At 39.5% G+C, this 17518-nt stretch overlaps 1 protein-coding gene across 2 annotated transcripts in view; it reads left to right on the forward strand.

The window, feature by feature from the left end:
* LOC144492841 (E3 ubiquitin-protein ligase XIAP-like) overlaps window positions 1–17141 on the forward strand; it is a 31465-nt gene extending 14324 nt beyond the window's left edge. The window contains exons 5-7 of one of the 2 annotated variants that reach the window (XM_078211346.1): window positions 2073–2121; window positions 2311–2505; window positions 4103–5751. In XM_078211346.1, coding sequence (XP_078067472.1) covers window positions 2073–2121; window positions 2311–2505; window positions 4103–4293 — 435 coding nt within the window. In that variant the 3' untranslated portion in view covers window positions 4294–5751. Of the gene's footprint in view, window positions 1–2072; window positions 2122–2310; window positions 2506–4102; window positions 5752–16657 lie in introns of those variants that run through there. The other variant, XM_078211348.1, reaches the window with a different exon arrangement.
* The last annotated feature ends 377 nt before the right edge of the window (window positions 17142–17518 follow it).

Here is a 17518-nt window from a genome sequence, read left to right on the forward strand (position 1 = left end):
AGGCTGAGGGGAGACCTGATAGAGGTTTACAAAGATATGAGAAGCAGAGGCTTTTTTCCAGGGTGTTGGTGTCAATTACAAGGGGGCACAGGTTCAAGGTGAGAGGGGGGAAGTTTGAGGGGGGGAGTTGCAAGAGAAGGGAGAGAAAGAGTTTTTTTCACCGCGGTGGGTGCTTGGGCCGTGCTGGTGGAGGTGGTGGTGGAAGCAAGCATATTAGCAACATTTAAGAGGCATCTAGATGGGTACATGAATAGAGGGATATGGACCGAGTAAGGGCAAAAGGTTTTTTTTAGTTAGGGCATCATGATCAACATTGGCTTGGAGGGCCGAAGGGCCTGTTCCTATGCTGTGCTGCTTTGTTTTTTGTTCGAAAATCTTGAGTTTGGAAGCATGAGGTGATCTGATTGCAACATAAAAGATTCCATTATGACCAGGCTTGATAGGGTAGGGATGAAAGGTTGTTTCTCCTGGCTGGGGAATCTGGACCATGGAGGCACATGATCAAGATACAGGACCGATCATTTGGAACTGGCATGAGAAATGTCACCCTGCAATTTGGGGAATCTTTGAAAGCCCTTATTCCAGGGTGTTCTTGATGCTTCGTTATTGTGTGTATCCAGGCCTGCCATGGATGGATTTGTAGACTTCTGAGGAATATGGAGATTGCGTGGCAAAGCAGAATTGAAGTCCAAGATCAGCCTGGATTTCAAGGAATGGCGCAACTGTCTGTAGGGCCTAACTTTGCTGCTCTTAGAATCCTGACAGTGCAGAAGGAGGTCCATCAAGTATGCACTGACAACAATCCCACCCAGGCCCTATTCACGTAACCCCGCATATTTACCCCACTAATCCCTTTAACCCTCAGATCTCTGGACACTAGGGGGCAATTTAGCATGGCCAATCAACCTAACAGGCACATCTTTGAACTGTGGGAGGAAACCCATGCAGACACTGGGAGAATGTGCAAATTCCACACACTGACCCAAGCCAGGAATCAAACCCAGGTCCCTGGAGCTGTGAGGCAGCAGTGCTTGCCACCGTGCCACCCAAGACTATTCATCTGGTTAAGGCTCTTTTAAGCTTATGGTATCAATCTCAGTTTTTTTGTGTAATGTACTGCTTGGATCTCACCAAGTTAACTGGTTATAAACACGTTTGAGTCAGGAAATTCTGCATTGAGGGTCCACTCCAAAGACTTAAGCAAATTATCGAGGCTAGTTCAGAGCACTTTTGATGTACCATTTTTCAGATTATGTTAAACCAAGGCCCCATCTGCCCTCCAGTGGATGTGTGTATATAGAAAATGCACTTTATCTTTGGCATCTTGGCCAATATTTGTTAACCAATACCAGAAAAATAGATTATCTGGTTATTATCACATGACTGCAGGATTTTGCTATGTGCAAATTAGCATGTTTCCTCCATCATGACAGTGACTACTTTTCCAAAAGTGCTTTCAGATGTCCTGCAGTCCCAAAGTGCTCTGTGAATACAAGATTATTAAATGTTGCAACTTAACTTGTGCAGCTTTGAACATCACCTCTCGCCTCCCAAAAACATTTAACTGAATGGAGTGTTCTTAAATTAAGGAAGCAACTCTTAAATAGCTTCAGCAATTTGACCAACTTCACCACACACATCACTGTCTGAGATGCCACTTGACCAAATCACTCAGTTTAGATATATTCTCCAGGCTTTTTAGTAGAGCAGAAATTTGACTGTTGGGTGCCAAGTCCCAATGTGCACGTGTGTCTAAAGCAGAATCACAGAGCTTTGCGTTATTAGATTTTTGGAAAGTTCGAGCTTGAGTTGATACAAATGTCTAAACTCCCAGACTTGATATGTGTGATTAACCTTTTACTTAGAGTTTCATACGTGTTAAAAGGGTTGAAAATTAGCAGGACTTGTTTTCCACATGTGGCCTGTTCCTTTTGTTTGATTTCTAATTAGGGCATCAACATTGTTAACAGAAACTACCCAATGTTAAACATTCTCATGTTTGAATGTATTAAAAAACTTAGTGTGGAAATTAACATTTGCAAAGAGTTTATCCACAATATATTTTGTTTCAGACTGAAGCACTTCCTCAAGATAGTCCTTCTGCACGTTTATCAGAATCTGGTTAGTCTTTTGCTGACATTCAAATTTTGTGAAATGCCTTGCGAACATGCAGCTATTGATCATCCATTGATCCATTATTTATTAGTACTGATTTGTATTACAATCTTTGCTTGATTATCCGGTTAAATGTTTAATTTTTTTCTCCTGTTTGTGATATTTCTTCACTGTCTTGTATATTTGTATTTTCAGAAAGTACCTTTATGCAATCCCCAGTAGTTCAAGGTGCTCTTGAGATGGGATTTGACAACTCGCTAATAACAGAACTAGTGAAAAAGAAACTGCGATCGACCAATGATACCTACAGGTCTGTTGAAACGCTAGTTACAGATCTGGTGGAAGCTGAAAGAAAAACACAGGTTCAGGAACATAAGGACCTGAAGGAAGGTAATGATACAGTGCTATCCCCTGCCCCTCCTCTTGCAACAGATGTTCTATTACTTTGAGGAAAGATTGTTTTTTTTTTGAACCTAAATGAACTACAGATAATTTAAAACAAAGGGCCGTTCAGTTCAATGGTAAATGTGTTTGTGCTCCATAGGAGGTTCATCTAAGCCTATCACCATAACCTATTTCCTTTCCCTTAATGCTGAAAATTTTAAAATGGATATGCTTGTGGGCTTCAATGCATTAAGGTTGTTCGGGATATCTCCAAAACCAGCTGTAAACTGACTGGATGAAAATTTTGTGTCTCTCAATGTCCACATTCTGTTTGCCTTGTGTTTTGAGCAGTCCCAATTCAAATCTTTGTAGGTATGAGTTCTTAGTCTCGAGCTGTCTTGCATGAAACAGCACGTTAATAACTTTGCTGCATGACTGAGGCTGAATGTAATTTATCAATGTACTGGGAGATATTTATCTCTGGTGTATTCTTAAAGAATAGAACATGGGTTGCTCTGCATCTAATCATGCTAGACATCAGTTGTGTCCAGTATGCAGAAAACAGGCTACAAGTTCCAGAGCCCTGAATCAAGGAAACTGTCTTATTTGTGCTTGCTCACTAGTTTTGTTTTGTTGTCAATGTTGTTGCCCTTGAGGCTTGAAAGTACTTTTTGTACTGTTGCTTCATTAGTCTTGATCTTAAATCATAACATCCAAGATCAGTTAATATTAGCACCTGACACGTGCATTCAATAAGATGAATTTTAACTTCTTGTCATCCCGGAATGCCTTTGCAGCCCAAAGAGCGAAGATATGTACACTCCTACAGAATATAAATGCATTCGCAAAATACTGCAGAAAGTGCTGGGAACAGTTGCTATGTGTGGAGAGAGAAACATAGTTAATATTTTGGCTCCAGTATGACTGCTTGAGTTCCAAAGCAGTGATACATGGGCTCCGTGTTAACTCTGTTTCTCACTCCACAGACGCTGCCAGACATGCTGACTTTACAGATGCTGGAGATCTGAAATTGAAACAGAACGCTGGAAATATTCAGGTCAAGTGGCATTTACGTCACGAAAGTTAACATTTCAGGTCCATGACTCTTATTCAGTGCTTTTAACTTCTTCTCTTTGCAGGTAATGGCTGAGTATTTCCAGAATTTTCTGTTTTATTACCTGCAACGCCTGACTGGAGTAAGATTATTTGCTGTTGCTTGATGCCTGGGATGAATTGCAATCCTTAGCAGCCATGCCCTTCAATTAAGATGAGTGCTAAAGTTTGGGATTGCCTTTTTTCACAGTGCAGTGCAACAGCTCATGGTTCAGGTAAATGAAGCATTTTGAGGTGTTTCATAGGCAATCCTGTGTATTGCCATAACCTGAAATGTTTGACCTTAAATGGAAATATATTGTGACTAACTTTTGTATGTTAGTTTCTGAGTCTGATTTTGAACCAAAAATTCCTGACTCTTTGAATATAGTTTTGGCATTCTACTTGCAAAATTTGACTTGTCCATGCTTCTAAAAACAAATGACATGTTAACTAAGTTTAACATCAAAACCTGTTTCAACACTGTTTCAATAAATCTATCGCTTCATAGATACAGACCTCGAGGAGCAGTTGAAAAAACTGAAGGAAGAGAAGTGTTGCAAAATTTGCTGGGATCGAGATGTTTGCATTGCCTTCGTCCCCTGTGGTCATGTAGTCACGTGTAAAGAATGTTCTGTTGTGCAGACGTGTCCAATATGCTGTTCCCAAATTCATGAAAGAGTTAGAATATACTTGTCTTAATTAGTGAAGTAAAATTCATTGAAATTTGTTGCCTGAATTTTGCAGTGGAATAAAGATTTTATTAATTTGTATTGAGTTAAATGAATGTGACAACTTCTTCCCTAATTTTCTGTGCAGTGACTTATTCAAATAATCGTGCAGTAAGTTGGTGTGCCAATTAACTAACTAGTGACATCAAGAACACAACGAAATAAGCTATGTAGTGTACAAATTATTGTGAAGAATTATGATAAACTATTTGTAAAGATCATTATGCTTCAACATAAACTGTTAATCATTTGGTGCGTTTTACAGTCTTGCAAATCTTCAAGACTTGGGTTCTAATGCAATTCATGCTACAGAACAGAGTAGCCATTGTCTCTTCAGCAACCTTTTGTAACAATATTCTTAATCACGGAAGACTGATTCTTTTAAACAAATAAGACCTTCAGCTGAAGCATTCAATTTCTAATTCATCATAGTATAAAGTGGTAATATTTTGGATTGTTGTATTGCACTTCAAGAAACTGGCAGGCATTGATTGAAATTGTGGGTAGAGTTGAATTTTTTTTTGCTCTTAAGAATTTTCCATCCTTTTTTGCGCATGTTGCCAAACAACTGCATACACCATTTCCAGGAGGTGGGGTGGAAAACTGATCTATTGTGGTTATGTGAATTTGGATATCTGCTAAAAACTTTTGTGCAACCAATATTTCAGAATGGCTTTATTTACACTAAGGAAGGAAGTAGAAGGCAAAAGAATGTAATGAATTTTTAAAAACACTGACCTTCAATTTTTTTTTGAGTAGGATTTCAATGCAGGATTAAAATGTACTTGTTGAGTAAATTTGTAGTTCAAAGTACCCAACTAAGTATATGCCCTAGGATTAAATGACAGCCTGAACAAATGAAAGAACCTATGCACTGGGCAACTGATGGTTTGTCATAATATTGTGAAAATTAAATGCGGAGTTTGAACATTGGACTGTATAACAGTGTCTATTCTGAGTCAAGATCATGTTCACAAAATGATGGCAGCTCTGCTGTGATGAGCGTTATCTGGTAAACCATGAGCTGACTGCTCACAATATTCAGCCTTTAAGAGAATCATTATGGAATACAATATTTCTTGATTTTGTTTTTAAGCTGTCAGTTTTTACTTGTTTGACAATTATGTTATACAAATGATGAAAATGTAGACATTTGGTTGCAGTTGGATGTTAACCAGGTTTAAAATGCGTAAAATCCGTTTCTGAAATGTTGACAATGTACATATACAGGACCAAATGAATAAACTTGAGATGTATTTTAACCCTTTAGCTTTTAAAATCACTAGGATCTTTATGATTCAATTTTTCAGTTGCACAGTAACATAGATTGAATCTGTGAAATTATTTATAATTTTGCAAAGTGAAGTAATGATTTGTAATAAAAATTGAATTTTTCCCAAAATGTCAGTCTGGCGTTTTGAGTGCAAGTAATGTAGCAAAAGCTTACTCTTCTTTACTTTGGTGCTAAATCCTGTTGCACATGAGTCCTCTATCTTCCTTTCTTTATAATATGTGGATCATCCTGGCATGGCTATCATTGAAGCTGGGAATGTTTGAGGAGCCGCCTCCAGATGGTTGTTTAATTGTTGACTTCCTTTTGTGATTGAACATGGGAGAGCAGACCAGGAATTACTTGGCATTCAACAACACTCATGCTTCCTTAGAGTTCCATGATATCAGTATTAGTCGGATTCTGTCTCTTCCATTGCTTGTGGGCTTCTGGCACTGCCACCTAAGCATTGCAAGCAGCAGTCTTCACTGCATCATAATCACTAAATTATGTATTTAAAGGGATGTGTACACTTCTACAGCATTCCTCATGAATACACTTTGCAAACGGATTGTCTATCTTTACTGCAGCCATTGTAAGTCAAGCCTGACAAGTCTCATTTATTTGATGGACTATATTCTGGAGTCTTAAAATAAATAGCTGCAGAGATTGTTTAGTTGTAATCTTCCAAAATTGACTGTTTCAGAAAGGGCCCTGTGGATTGAGAAATATTGATTGAATTCCACTGCTGAAAAAGGGAGGGACAAAACAGCAGGAGCTGATGAGCTTTCCCTCACATCTTTCATTAGGAAGATGCTAGAATTGAGTGTTAAGGAAGTGGTTGCGGGAGACGGAAAAACATACAAAATCAAGGAGTGCCAACGTGGTTTAACGAAGTTGTGGATATAACAAATGGGGCTATATGATTTTTTGTTTGCGGAGGGGGAGACAGTGGATGCACAGTGTTTGCATTTTGACTGACATTTTGGGTATCTAAAAAGCATTCAATATGGTGCCATGTAAAAAGATACCACAAGAAAAAGCAATGGGTTTGGGTTAATATACTAACAGGCAGTGATTGGCTAACCAACAGGAAACTGAGTTAGCACAAAAGAGCTCATTTTCAGGCTGACAAACTATAACTGGTGGAGTGCCAGGATTAGTGCTGAAGCTTGAGTTTTCTGCAAGATAAATCAATGACTCGGGTGAAGAGAGAGAGGATGGTAACCAAATTTGTGAATACAAAGATAGGGAAACCAGTCTGCAAAAGGATACAGATAAGTTCAGAAAATTAGCAAACTTTTGCAGATGAATGATAAGGTTCGAAAATGTTGAGATGCTTCACTTTGGTATGTAGAGTACAAAGAAGGTATATTGATTCAATGGAGAGAGACTGCAAAATGTTAGGTTATAGAGGGATATGGATCTTTCAAATGAACCTCGTATTTATCATAAGGAATCTTGTTACCTCTGTACAGGGCGTGGTGACACGACACCCTGGAGTGCTGCAAGGGTTTTGGTTACATGTTATAGGAAGGGATAAACTTGCTTTGGGAGCAGTTCAGAGCAAGTTCACTGGGTTAATTTTTGGGATTGTCAAAGGAACAGGAGTAAACCATTGCCTGTTGACTCTGCTTAGCTATTTAATACAATCATTACCGATGGGACTCTCCAATGCCTTTTAAACACACCACCCATATCCCTTTACATAATTGTGCTCGGGTCCAGATCAGCAACCCAAAGTTAAGTTAACCTTTAATATTTTGGCATTAGTGCAAGCATAAGCTATTTGTTCCAGATGTGATTTGATTGATTTAAGGAAGCTTTGAGTACTGATTAAAATATAACAAAGAATTTGCATAACTTTTACCAATTGAAATACTTAAACAGGTATAATTCTTAGTTCCAATTTAAGCATTATCCAGATATGACTCTTCAGTGTCAGTTAGCACAAAAAAAAGAGGTTCACGTGGGTATGATATTTTTTCACCTTTGATTCCTCTGGACAGAGGTACAGAAAAATTACTGTACAATAGCCTCCAGTGAACAATCTATCTACAAACGGGTTGCTTTCTCTGAAGTTCTGCTATTTGTGGCAGCTCCCAGTCTCCAATCTCCAGAGAGAGAGACAGAGCAATTTCGCTGTAAAGATCCCGAACAGGAGCTGAGCTTATCTCTCTGTGAGCCTCTTCCTGCCCACTCACATGACTTTTCTGTCAATCAACATGATCAAATCCTAGTCTGAAAAAATCCAGGTGAAATGCAAAAATAGCAACACTGCATTAGCCCAGATAAAAACACTCTAGCAATTGGCATCAATAGAAGATAAGCCACAATCTCATTCTATGGTAGAGCAGGCTTGAGCGCCAAATGGTCTAGTCCTTTTACTTCTGCTCAACAGCTGAAGGAGGACTGTAGGCACCAAGTCAACAGGAGTTTTTCCTGCCCTTGCTTGATGTAACGTTCATGCAACTGGATGGGATCTGGAGCTGAGGTTGAGGACTCCCAGGACTACTCCCTCCCGGCTGTATATCACTGTGACCCAGAAACTTCTGACAGGACATTGTCAGGGAGAGTGATGGAAGAGTTTAGGATATTTACTGTAAGATATGATTTGGTGAATATAATTGTCAGGCAGTTGTTCAATTAGTCTATTGGGTTATCCCCCAGTTTGGGCCCAGGCTCCCAGATGTTAGGGAGGAGAACTTCAGAGGATCAAGTGGGCAGGATGTGCCTTTTTAGTATCCGTACCGAACTCAATGCTGGATGATCTTTCTGGTTTTATTCTTTTGTGCAATCCAGGGCCCAGGTATCAACTTATACTCAACCAAAAGTGTTTGAGAATTTGATTTTTTTTGATTTGATTTACTATTGTCACGTATTGGTATACAGTGAAAGGTATTGTTTCTCGTGTGCTGTACAGACAAAGCATACCGTACATAGAGAAGGAAACAAGATAGTGCAGAATGTAATGGCTGGGGTGTCGAGAAAGAACTTAATGTTGGGTCCATTCAGAAGTCTAATGGCAGCAGGGAAGAAGCTGTTCTTGAGTTGGGATGTGTCCTCGGACTTTTTTATCTTTTTCCAGAGGGAAGAAGGTGGAAGAGAGAATGTCTGGATGCATTGAGTCCTTAATTATGCTGGCTGCTTTGCTGGAGGCAGCGGGAAGTGTAGACAGTGTCAATGTGTGAGAAGCAGGTTTGAGTGATGGACTAGGCTTTGTTCATGATCCTTTTGTAGTTTCTTGCGGTTACCATAATTGAATATCCCTACTATCAACATTGTGGGGATTACCATTCACCAGAAACTGAACTGGACTAGCTATATAAATACTGTGGCTACAAGAGCAGGTCACAGGCTTGGAATTCTAGGGTGAGTAACTTGCATATCTATTGTCTATAAGGTACAAGTCAGGAGCATGATGGAATAGTCTCTCCGTGTCTGGTTGAGTACAGCTTCAACCACACACCAGAAACTCGACATAATACAGGCCAAGGCTGCTCGCTTGACTGGTGCTCTTCCGCAACTATTCACTTTCCCCACACACTATAGCAACAGTCTGCAAGTTTATAAGAGGCACTGCAGGGACTCTCCATGGCTGACTTTCCAGACTCTCAACCACCACCATCTAGAAGCATAAGGTCAGCAGACACATTCATGACCATTGTGGAATGAATTACCACAGGAAGTGGAATTAATTACCACAGGAAGTAGTTGATGCCAAAACATTGAATCTATTCAAGAGGTGACGATATAGCAGTTGGGGCGAATGGGATCAAAGGTTATGGGGAAAAAGCAGGATTAGGCTATTGTGTTGGATGATCAGCCATGATCGTAATGAATGGCGGAGCAGGCTCGAAGGACCAAATGGCTTCCTCTTGCTCCTGTCTTCTATGTTTCGACATGGGAACACCAATTGGAGCTTCCCCTGCTTGTCTCTCACCAACCTGACTTGGAAATATATCACCATTCCTTCACTGTCACTGGGTCAAAATCCTGGATTTCTCTCCCTAACAGCACTGTGGGTGTACCTACATCACAGGGACTGCAATGGTTCAAGAAGGCAGCTCACCACCAACTTCACGAGGATAATTAGGGATGGGCTGTTCACATCCCGTAAAAAAAAATAATAATATTGCTGACAGGATGCTTGAGGAAGCTCTTTGCTCTGAATGTGCCATTGGGTATTTTATAACATGAAATAGCTTTTTCAGGCATCATCTGAAAGATAGCAGAAGTAGTTCATGAAAGATATCATTTTAAAGCAGAATTGTCACTGGCTGCTGGTCAAACTTTTATCCAGTTTATACTTCAAACATTTAAAAAAGATCTTCAGACCATGACCTGCCCGGAAGGGGTGTGCAAGCACTTTGTATTTCTGCATTTATTAAGGATTTGGAAATCCCACAGAAATCTTTAGTATATGAACCAGGCTGAATGTTAATGAGCAGTAAATGAATCTGTTTGTCCATTCCCCCAATGTTGCACTGAAGTTCATTTTATAATTCGACAATTGGTGTTCTTGATTGATACATTGTACTACTCAGCAATCAACTTGTTTCTTTAAATAAGGAACAAATAGTGCATTGTTTGCACAGTCAAATGAGTACTATAAGGAAGCAGAAATGAAAATAACGAAATGAAAAATACAGTGCAAGAATACAAAGAAACAGTGAAATACAAGAGGTTTGGGTGCAGTAAATAAGTGAGGGAACATGGATGGGAACAACAGGGGTGGCATGGTGGCACAGTGGTTAGCACAACTGCCTCAGTGCCCGGGACCTGCGTTCGATTCCTAGGTTGGGTCACTGTCTGTTCAGAGTCTCCATGTTCTCCCCTGCATGGGTTTTTTTTCTGCGTACTTTGCTTTCCTCCCACAGTCTGAAAGACGTGATGTTTAAGTGCATTGGCCATGCTAAATTCTCGCTCAGTGTACTAGAATAGGTGCCGGAGTGTGGGGACCTGGGGATTTTCGTAGTAACTTCATTGCAGTGTTAATGTAAGCCTACTTGTGACACTAATAAATAAACAAGTCAGAATCAACATCAAACAGTAGGCAGATTGGGATAGAGAAAGACCAGGAAAGAAGATACGTAAGGTGACAGGAAGAAGAGAATAACAGGAATAGTGTGTTTTTCCAACATGGTAAATGAATGGAAATTTAATTGGTACAACACAAACACAAGCATTTCCAACAGAAAGATGCTGACCAGGGAACAAGGCCACCAATAGCGAGCCAATTGGGAAATAAACAAATGTCGATAAGATGCAATCGAAAACCGAGGAAAACATAGAGAATGGCAAGTACAGGAAGGATAAAAAAAGACCTGCACCAACATGTATCTTGCCATAGTCCCCGAAGACTACAGACACCTCCCTTCAATAGAGAGATGCATTTTGGCTACTTGTAGCTTGAGGGCTATCCATCTGCAAGCAAAGGAGGCAGGGCCTCCAGGAATTACCATAGTTGGTAGAGGGATTGAACCCATGTGGTTGCCTTGATTCTGTATCACTCGTTCGCCATCTAGCCAGCCGAACTTCCCTGCACCAACATAAAAACTGCAAAATGGATGAAACAATATATTTCTGTTGTGACTTCATACTTTAAACTATGTTTCTAAAAAGCTTTCTATATCCCTTTATACCATACCTCTCTGATAATGCCCTTTTACTGCAAAGATGCATATCCTCAGCTCATCATGAATTATGATACTTGAAATCTGCATGTTGGAAGTGAAATCAGGGCAATAAAATTCAGGTGAGATAAAAGATTTTGAACAAATGAATTCAGTGTTATTGAGGCCACTGTCAGAATATTTGCTGTTTGATTTTCTTTTGTTCAATTATAACTCTAGCCCCAAGCTGGTGACAAGGTGCAGCTGGAATATGCTGAGCATCTCTTCATAGAAGCTTGAACCTGACAATTTATCTTCTGTCTTTGAGACACCATTCTGTTTTCCTGATACTGAAGACAATGAACTGAAGGGTTATTTTCACTCTGTTTATCCTGTTGTCTTATCAGTGATTTCTTCTGACTTGAGTAACTTCATGTTGTCAATCAGTTTTTGACAATCAGTGACTGTATACTGTGTATGTGCCTGCATGTCAAAACATGCTGAAATGTCACTTGGGACTTTGAACAGCTTTGGTAAACATACACATACCCAAGAGTTCAAGTTACTCAAAATGTTAAGTTGCTGAAGCTGCAATGAAGCAGAAAACTCTATTAGCATCACTTCAACCGCATCAGAATTGTTGAAGCAATGAACACCTGGTGTTAGTTTTATTGTTTTTAAGCAAATTTGAAGTCATCTCTTCAGAAGCGTTTCCATTAGTGTTTAAATGCAATTCTATCACATTTTCTTTGACTTTTATCATAAGATTTTACAGCAGAGTTGGATGTTTTTTGGCCCATCAGACCTCTGCTGGTTCCTTGAAACAGCTGTCCACCTCATTCCATTCCCCTGCCATTTCCATCCACTTTTAAGCATTCTTTCCTAAATATTTATCCATTTTTCTTTTGCCAGGCATATCACTTTTGCTTCCACTATTTCAGAAGCCGCATAATACACCCTGACAATCATTTGCTGTATTGGTGATTTTACCTTTAAACCCTCTGTTACTAATTTACTGACTAGTGAAAATAGATATTCCCTGTTTATACAATGAAAAACCCTCATAATTCTGGATACTTCCATCAGGTCTCCTCTGATCTGAAATGTGCAAAATTCAGCCCAAACTTTTCTCGTCTTTCCTCATAATTAAAGCCATTCATCCCTGGTATCATAGGAGCAAATCATTTCTGTGCCCTTTACTTATTGGTGGTCTGCACATCCTTTCTAAAGTTTGAATTCAAAGTTAAGCACAATACTCAAAGTGTGACATAACTAATGATTTCTACAAGCTTATAATTATTTCTGCTTTTGTACTTGTAGGTTCTTACCTCTAAAACTAATAATTCCATATATTTAAGTTTTATCAATATGTCCTCCCACTTAAAGATTTGTGTATCTGTAATCCTCAAGTATCTGATTCTCCACACAATTTGAAGTTTCACCATTTAGTATACATTTCCTCTTATTCTTCCACAAGGTGCAATTGTATAAGGACAGCAGACGATTAACCATGAGCTTAGATTCATTCTACAACTTTGCTGATCCCTGCCTCGTCATATACTTTCTTTGTCAATGACTTTTACTGCAAGAAGTCTCGCAACACCAGGTTAAAGTTCAACAGGTTTATTTGGAATCACGAGCTTTCGGAGCACTGCTCCTTCCTCAGGTGAGTGAGTCCCACTCACCTGAGGAGGGAGCAGCGCTCCAAAAGCTTGTGATTCCAAATAAGCCTGTTGGACATTAACCTGGTGTTGTGTGACTTCTTACTGCACCCACCCCAGTCCAACGCTGGCATCTCCACATAATTTCTACGGTAGCCTTCTCAAAGTGTTCAGGGGTCTATACTGCTGGTTCCATTGCAAACATGTAACCATTCAGAACAGTTAAATGCATCAACAATCTGACACTTTGGAAACATAGGCAACACCAACTTAACCATTTTACAGCAAAAAGATCGTTTTTTGGCTGTCATGTGGAACTGTTAAAGCATCTTTTTCAAATGGCAGTTTTGAAATTCATTAATATCAAAAAGTAAATTTCATTATTGACTAATCTTGTATGAAGAATAATAAATATTAAACCTTAAAAGAATGTAAAGTACAAACAGCTGTGTTAATGTTATGTATGTCGGCCAAGTTCTTGCAATCCCCCCCGCCCCAACCAGCCGCCCACTCTATACCTTCCTCTCTTGAGGTCGCTGACTGTTCACTCAGGTTTGCTACACTGAACAAGTATGCTATTCATCTGTGAGCTTTGACAGTGGGTGTTGAACAGCTATTCTTATCTGCCGGTTATCATAATTGCGCCCAATCATGTTTTCATTCTACATCCAACATGGGTACTTTCCAACAGGAATTGCAGGATGCTAAGCAGGCGTTTGAACTCTATTGCTAATTCCCCTCCCCATTCTTACCAAGGGCACTGTGGTCAACACAGTAAGAAGTTTAACAACACCAGGTTAAAGTCCAACAGGTTTATTTGGTAGCAAAAGTGTGGCTTTTGCTACCAAATAAACCTGTTGGACTTTAACCTGATGTTGTTAAACTTCTTACTGTGTTTACCCCAGTCCAACGCTGGCATCTCCACATCATGACTGTGGTCAACAACAGAGCACTGCTATAACCCACTGAGAACAGTTAACTCAAAGTGACCAAGAATTGAACTTGGGACTTTCCTGTCTTAGTTTCCCATTGGGTTGGGACTTCCCTCTCTCAGTTTACCATTGAGTAAATACTGCATCATTGGGTTATCCTGAATTGTCTTTTCTGAATGATTTTCAAGCATCCTTCCATTGACAAATCATAGTTTCATTTTGAAGATTCATTTTCTGAAGATGTCTGTTGTCACCTGCGTATGATTGTTCTGTCATGGATTTTCACACAAGATTATTTTCAACAATATCCTGCAACACATTCGGATTCTTCAGCCAATTTTCCAAAATGGTTAGCACTGCTGCCTCACAGCTCCAGGAACCTGAGTTCGATTCCTAGCTTGGGTCACTGTCTATGCGAAGTCTGCATGTTCTCCTTGTGTCTGCGTGGGTTTCCTCTGGGTGCTCTGGTTTCTTCCCACAGTCTGGATTGGTGCATTGGCCATGCTAAATTCTCCCTCAATGTATTCGAACAGGCAGAGTGTGTCAGTTTCACAGTAACTTCATTATGGTGTTAATATGAGCCTACTTGTGACACTAATAAATAAACATAAACTTAAAATGTTAATAGTTTTATTGATATATTGAGAAAAAATAAGGCCATGCTTTGGTTACATTCTGCAGACACCCATTTTTTAAACAAGTTTTCATTGCTTCTGTTTTGAATACTGTTATTTCTGTGGATTATATTTCCTTGGCTTGTTATGGTTATTCTTCATAATGACCAATAGACAACAAGAGTGACTGATTACAGAAGAACATGCATACAGTGTAGTCGAATCCTAAACTGTCTCACATCTACAAACTTATGGTTTTCAGTGAGTGCCAGTGGATAATGATCAGGATGACAGAGGAATTTCCTCCTCTCCCCTTTGTGAGAAAGGGTGTTGAGAATTGTGCTCAACTTCTCATTTGGTCTCAGAATGCTGCAGTGTTCTGTATTTGGATAGCTCAATAGTCACATTTGCCACTAATTGACTATATCACTGATATTAGTGTCATAAGAAAGGCAAATATGGAATTGCCCAATTAGCTAAATGGAGAAATGGATCACCAACTGAGCCGTACATAAAAGGAAGGCTCAGTCGGTGCCTATGGAGAAAATGTGTGTGTGTTTCAGCATCTGGTGAGAACCAGAATATGCTGAGCTGTGATGGTTTACATTTTGAATAGCCTGTCATTACTCAGTTGTTACATTCATATATTATGGATGACCATTTTAGAGAGGTTTTGCAAATGTTCATGAAGTTTTAACCAAGCAAGAGTGAATTCTTCAGTCGAAGGAAAATTGCAAAATAAAATTAACCAAGTGTAAGTGAGCTTCAACTGTTCAGCATATGAATTTCACAGTGTAAATGTGTTTCTAATATTGTCAGTATATTTCCCCTTGTGAAGTTCAACAAATCGGTCAACATTCTCTTGCACTGCAAACCATATTCTCACCATCATGCCCAGTACAGGCATGAAGATATTATGAATTTTTCAAGTTGTTTCTTAAAAAGACTTTAAACGCAAGAAGGATGCAAAAAGATGTCTGTCTGAGAATCACATGACTTCTCTTGCGGATTGAAACACTCCTCTGTCACCAGAGGACAAAGGAACCATCTCAGCTGTAAAATAAAAGCAAAATACTCCGGATGCTGGAATCTGAATCAAAAATAGGAAATGCTGGAAGATCTCAGCAGGTCTGCCAGCATCTGTGGGGAGGAATATTTCAAGTCGAGATGAGCTCTGACAAAGGGTCATCTAGACTCAAAATGTTGGCTCTATTCTCTCCCTACAGATGCTGTCAGACCTGCTGAGATTTTCCAGCATTTTCTGTTTTTGCACCATCTAGACTGTTGTTGACTCAAATGTATTTTTTCCTGAAAAGGCATTCAACAGGGTAATTTAAATTGAATGGATGATTCAATTACAAAACTATGGCTGTCTGAAAAACTCTTGAAATGTGAAAGGCCACAGCAGCATGTGTATCAGCTCAATCGACCACCATTTTTGGAAGAAGGACTTTGTCCTTGTAACTGGTCACATGATTAATATTGCCATGTTTGCCACATGTTCTTTTAACAATAGCAGCAACTCAACAAGGCTTCTTTGACAGCACCTTCCAAACTCATGACTTCTACCAACTAGAAGAACAAGCAGATGCATGGCCATACCGCCCACTCTTGGAAATAAATTGTCCTTCTCTGGCATTGGATAAAAATGCTGGAACTCTCTCCCCAGCAGCATTGTAGGTTTACCTACACTACATTGATGGCAGCGGCTCAAGAAAGCAGCTCACCACCACCTGCTCAAGAGCAATTAGGGGTGGGCAATAAATACTGGCCTAGCCAGAGATACCCAGATCTCATGAAAGAATGAACAGAAAAATTGTTCAGAGCAGAAGCACCATGCGAGACACTGTCTCAAAAGCCATTGAACCAGATTCAAGCCACTTCGCAGCCAAAGTAAACAGCTGCATCTTGAAAGTGGAAGAACAATTCTCCTTCAACCTGTTCCATCTTCAAGTTCACCTGAGAGCCAACCTCCTAGTAATTTGACTACAAGAAGCCTTGCAGCTTACTGACGATTCTTTGTTTCACAAGACCACGAATCCAGCTAAAGCATAAATTCATCTAAGAAATTACAGCCCTGCTACAAAGGAGACTGAAATCATACCAGATAGTACCTGTATTATTTTGTGTTCATCTGTATCTAATCTATGTGTATATGGTTGAGTGTGTGAGACATCACATCTAAATCGCCAGACAAGTGTGTGGTAATAAATAATCCTCTTTGTTCTCACCAACTTTTACAGATGCACCATAGAAAAATTCTCTCTGGATGTATCACAGCTTGGTATGGCTCCTGCTCCGATCAAGATCGCAAAAAACTACAAAGAGTTCTGAACAAAGCCCTGTCCATCACGCAAACCAGTCGCCCATCCATTCACTGTGTCGACACTTCCCGCTGCCTCAGAAAAGCAGCTTGCATAATCAAGGATCCCATGCATCCCGGACATACTTCCACTTCCTTCCGTTGGGAAAAAGATACAAAAGTCTGAGGTCAGGTCCCAACTGACTCAATAATAGCTTTTTCCCTGCTGCCATCAGACTTTTGAATGGACCTATCTTATATTAAGTTGATCTTTCTCTCAAGCCAAGCTATAACTGTAACACTACATTCTGCACTATCTTCTTTCCTTCTCTATGAATGGTATACATTGTCTGTATAGCACGCAAGAACAATACTTTTCACTCTATACTGACACATGTGACAATAATAAATAAAATAAATTCACAAATTTTGCTGCTGGAAATTATTTAAATTGGGACACACCTCTCTTAGGGTAAGAAAACACTAACCTCATACGTAAAATACTTTGATCATGGACAATAGGAGAATATATGGACACTGTCCAATGCTATCATTTCTTGTCCTATTTGTGTTGATTTTTTTTTAAGAAGCAGCGTGTTTTCTGTTTTTTATTCTTGGATAGCAACTAAGGGAACTGAACATCCCCTTGGTTATAGTTACTTTAAAGGAGTTTTTTTCCCCACATTTCTGTGTCTAAACATTTGTGAAATGTTTAATTGTGTAAATGATAAGGCAATGAAGTAGATGTTGCTTCCCTCCCAGGTATTGTTCAGAATTAGGTTAAAATGCAGCACAAAGTTCA

The sequence above is a fragment of the Mustelus asterias genome, chromosome 4 (assembly GCF_964213995.1).
Source record: "Mustelus asterias chromosome 4, sMusAst1.hap1.1, whole genome shotgun sequence".
Taxonomy (NCBI): Eukaryota; Metazoa; Chordata; class Chondrichthyes; order Carcharhiniformes; family Triakidae; genus Mustelus; species Mustelus asterias.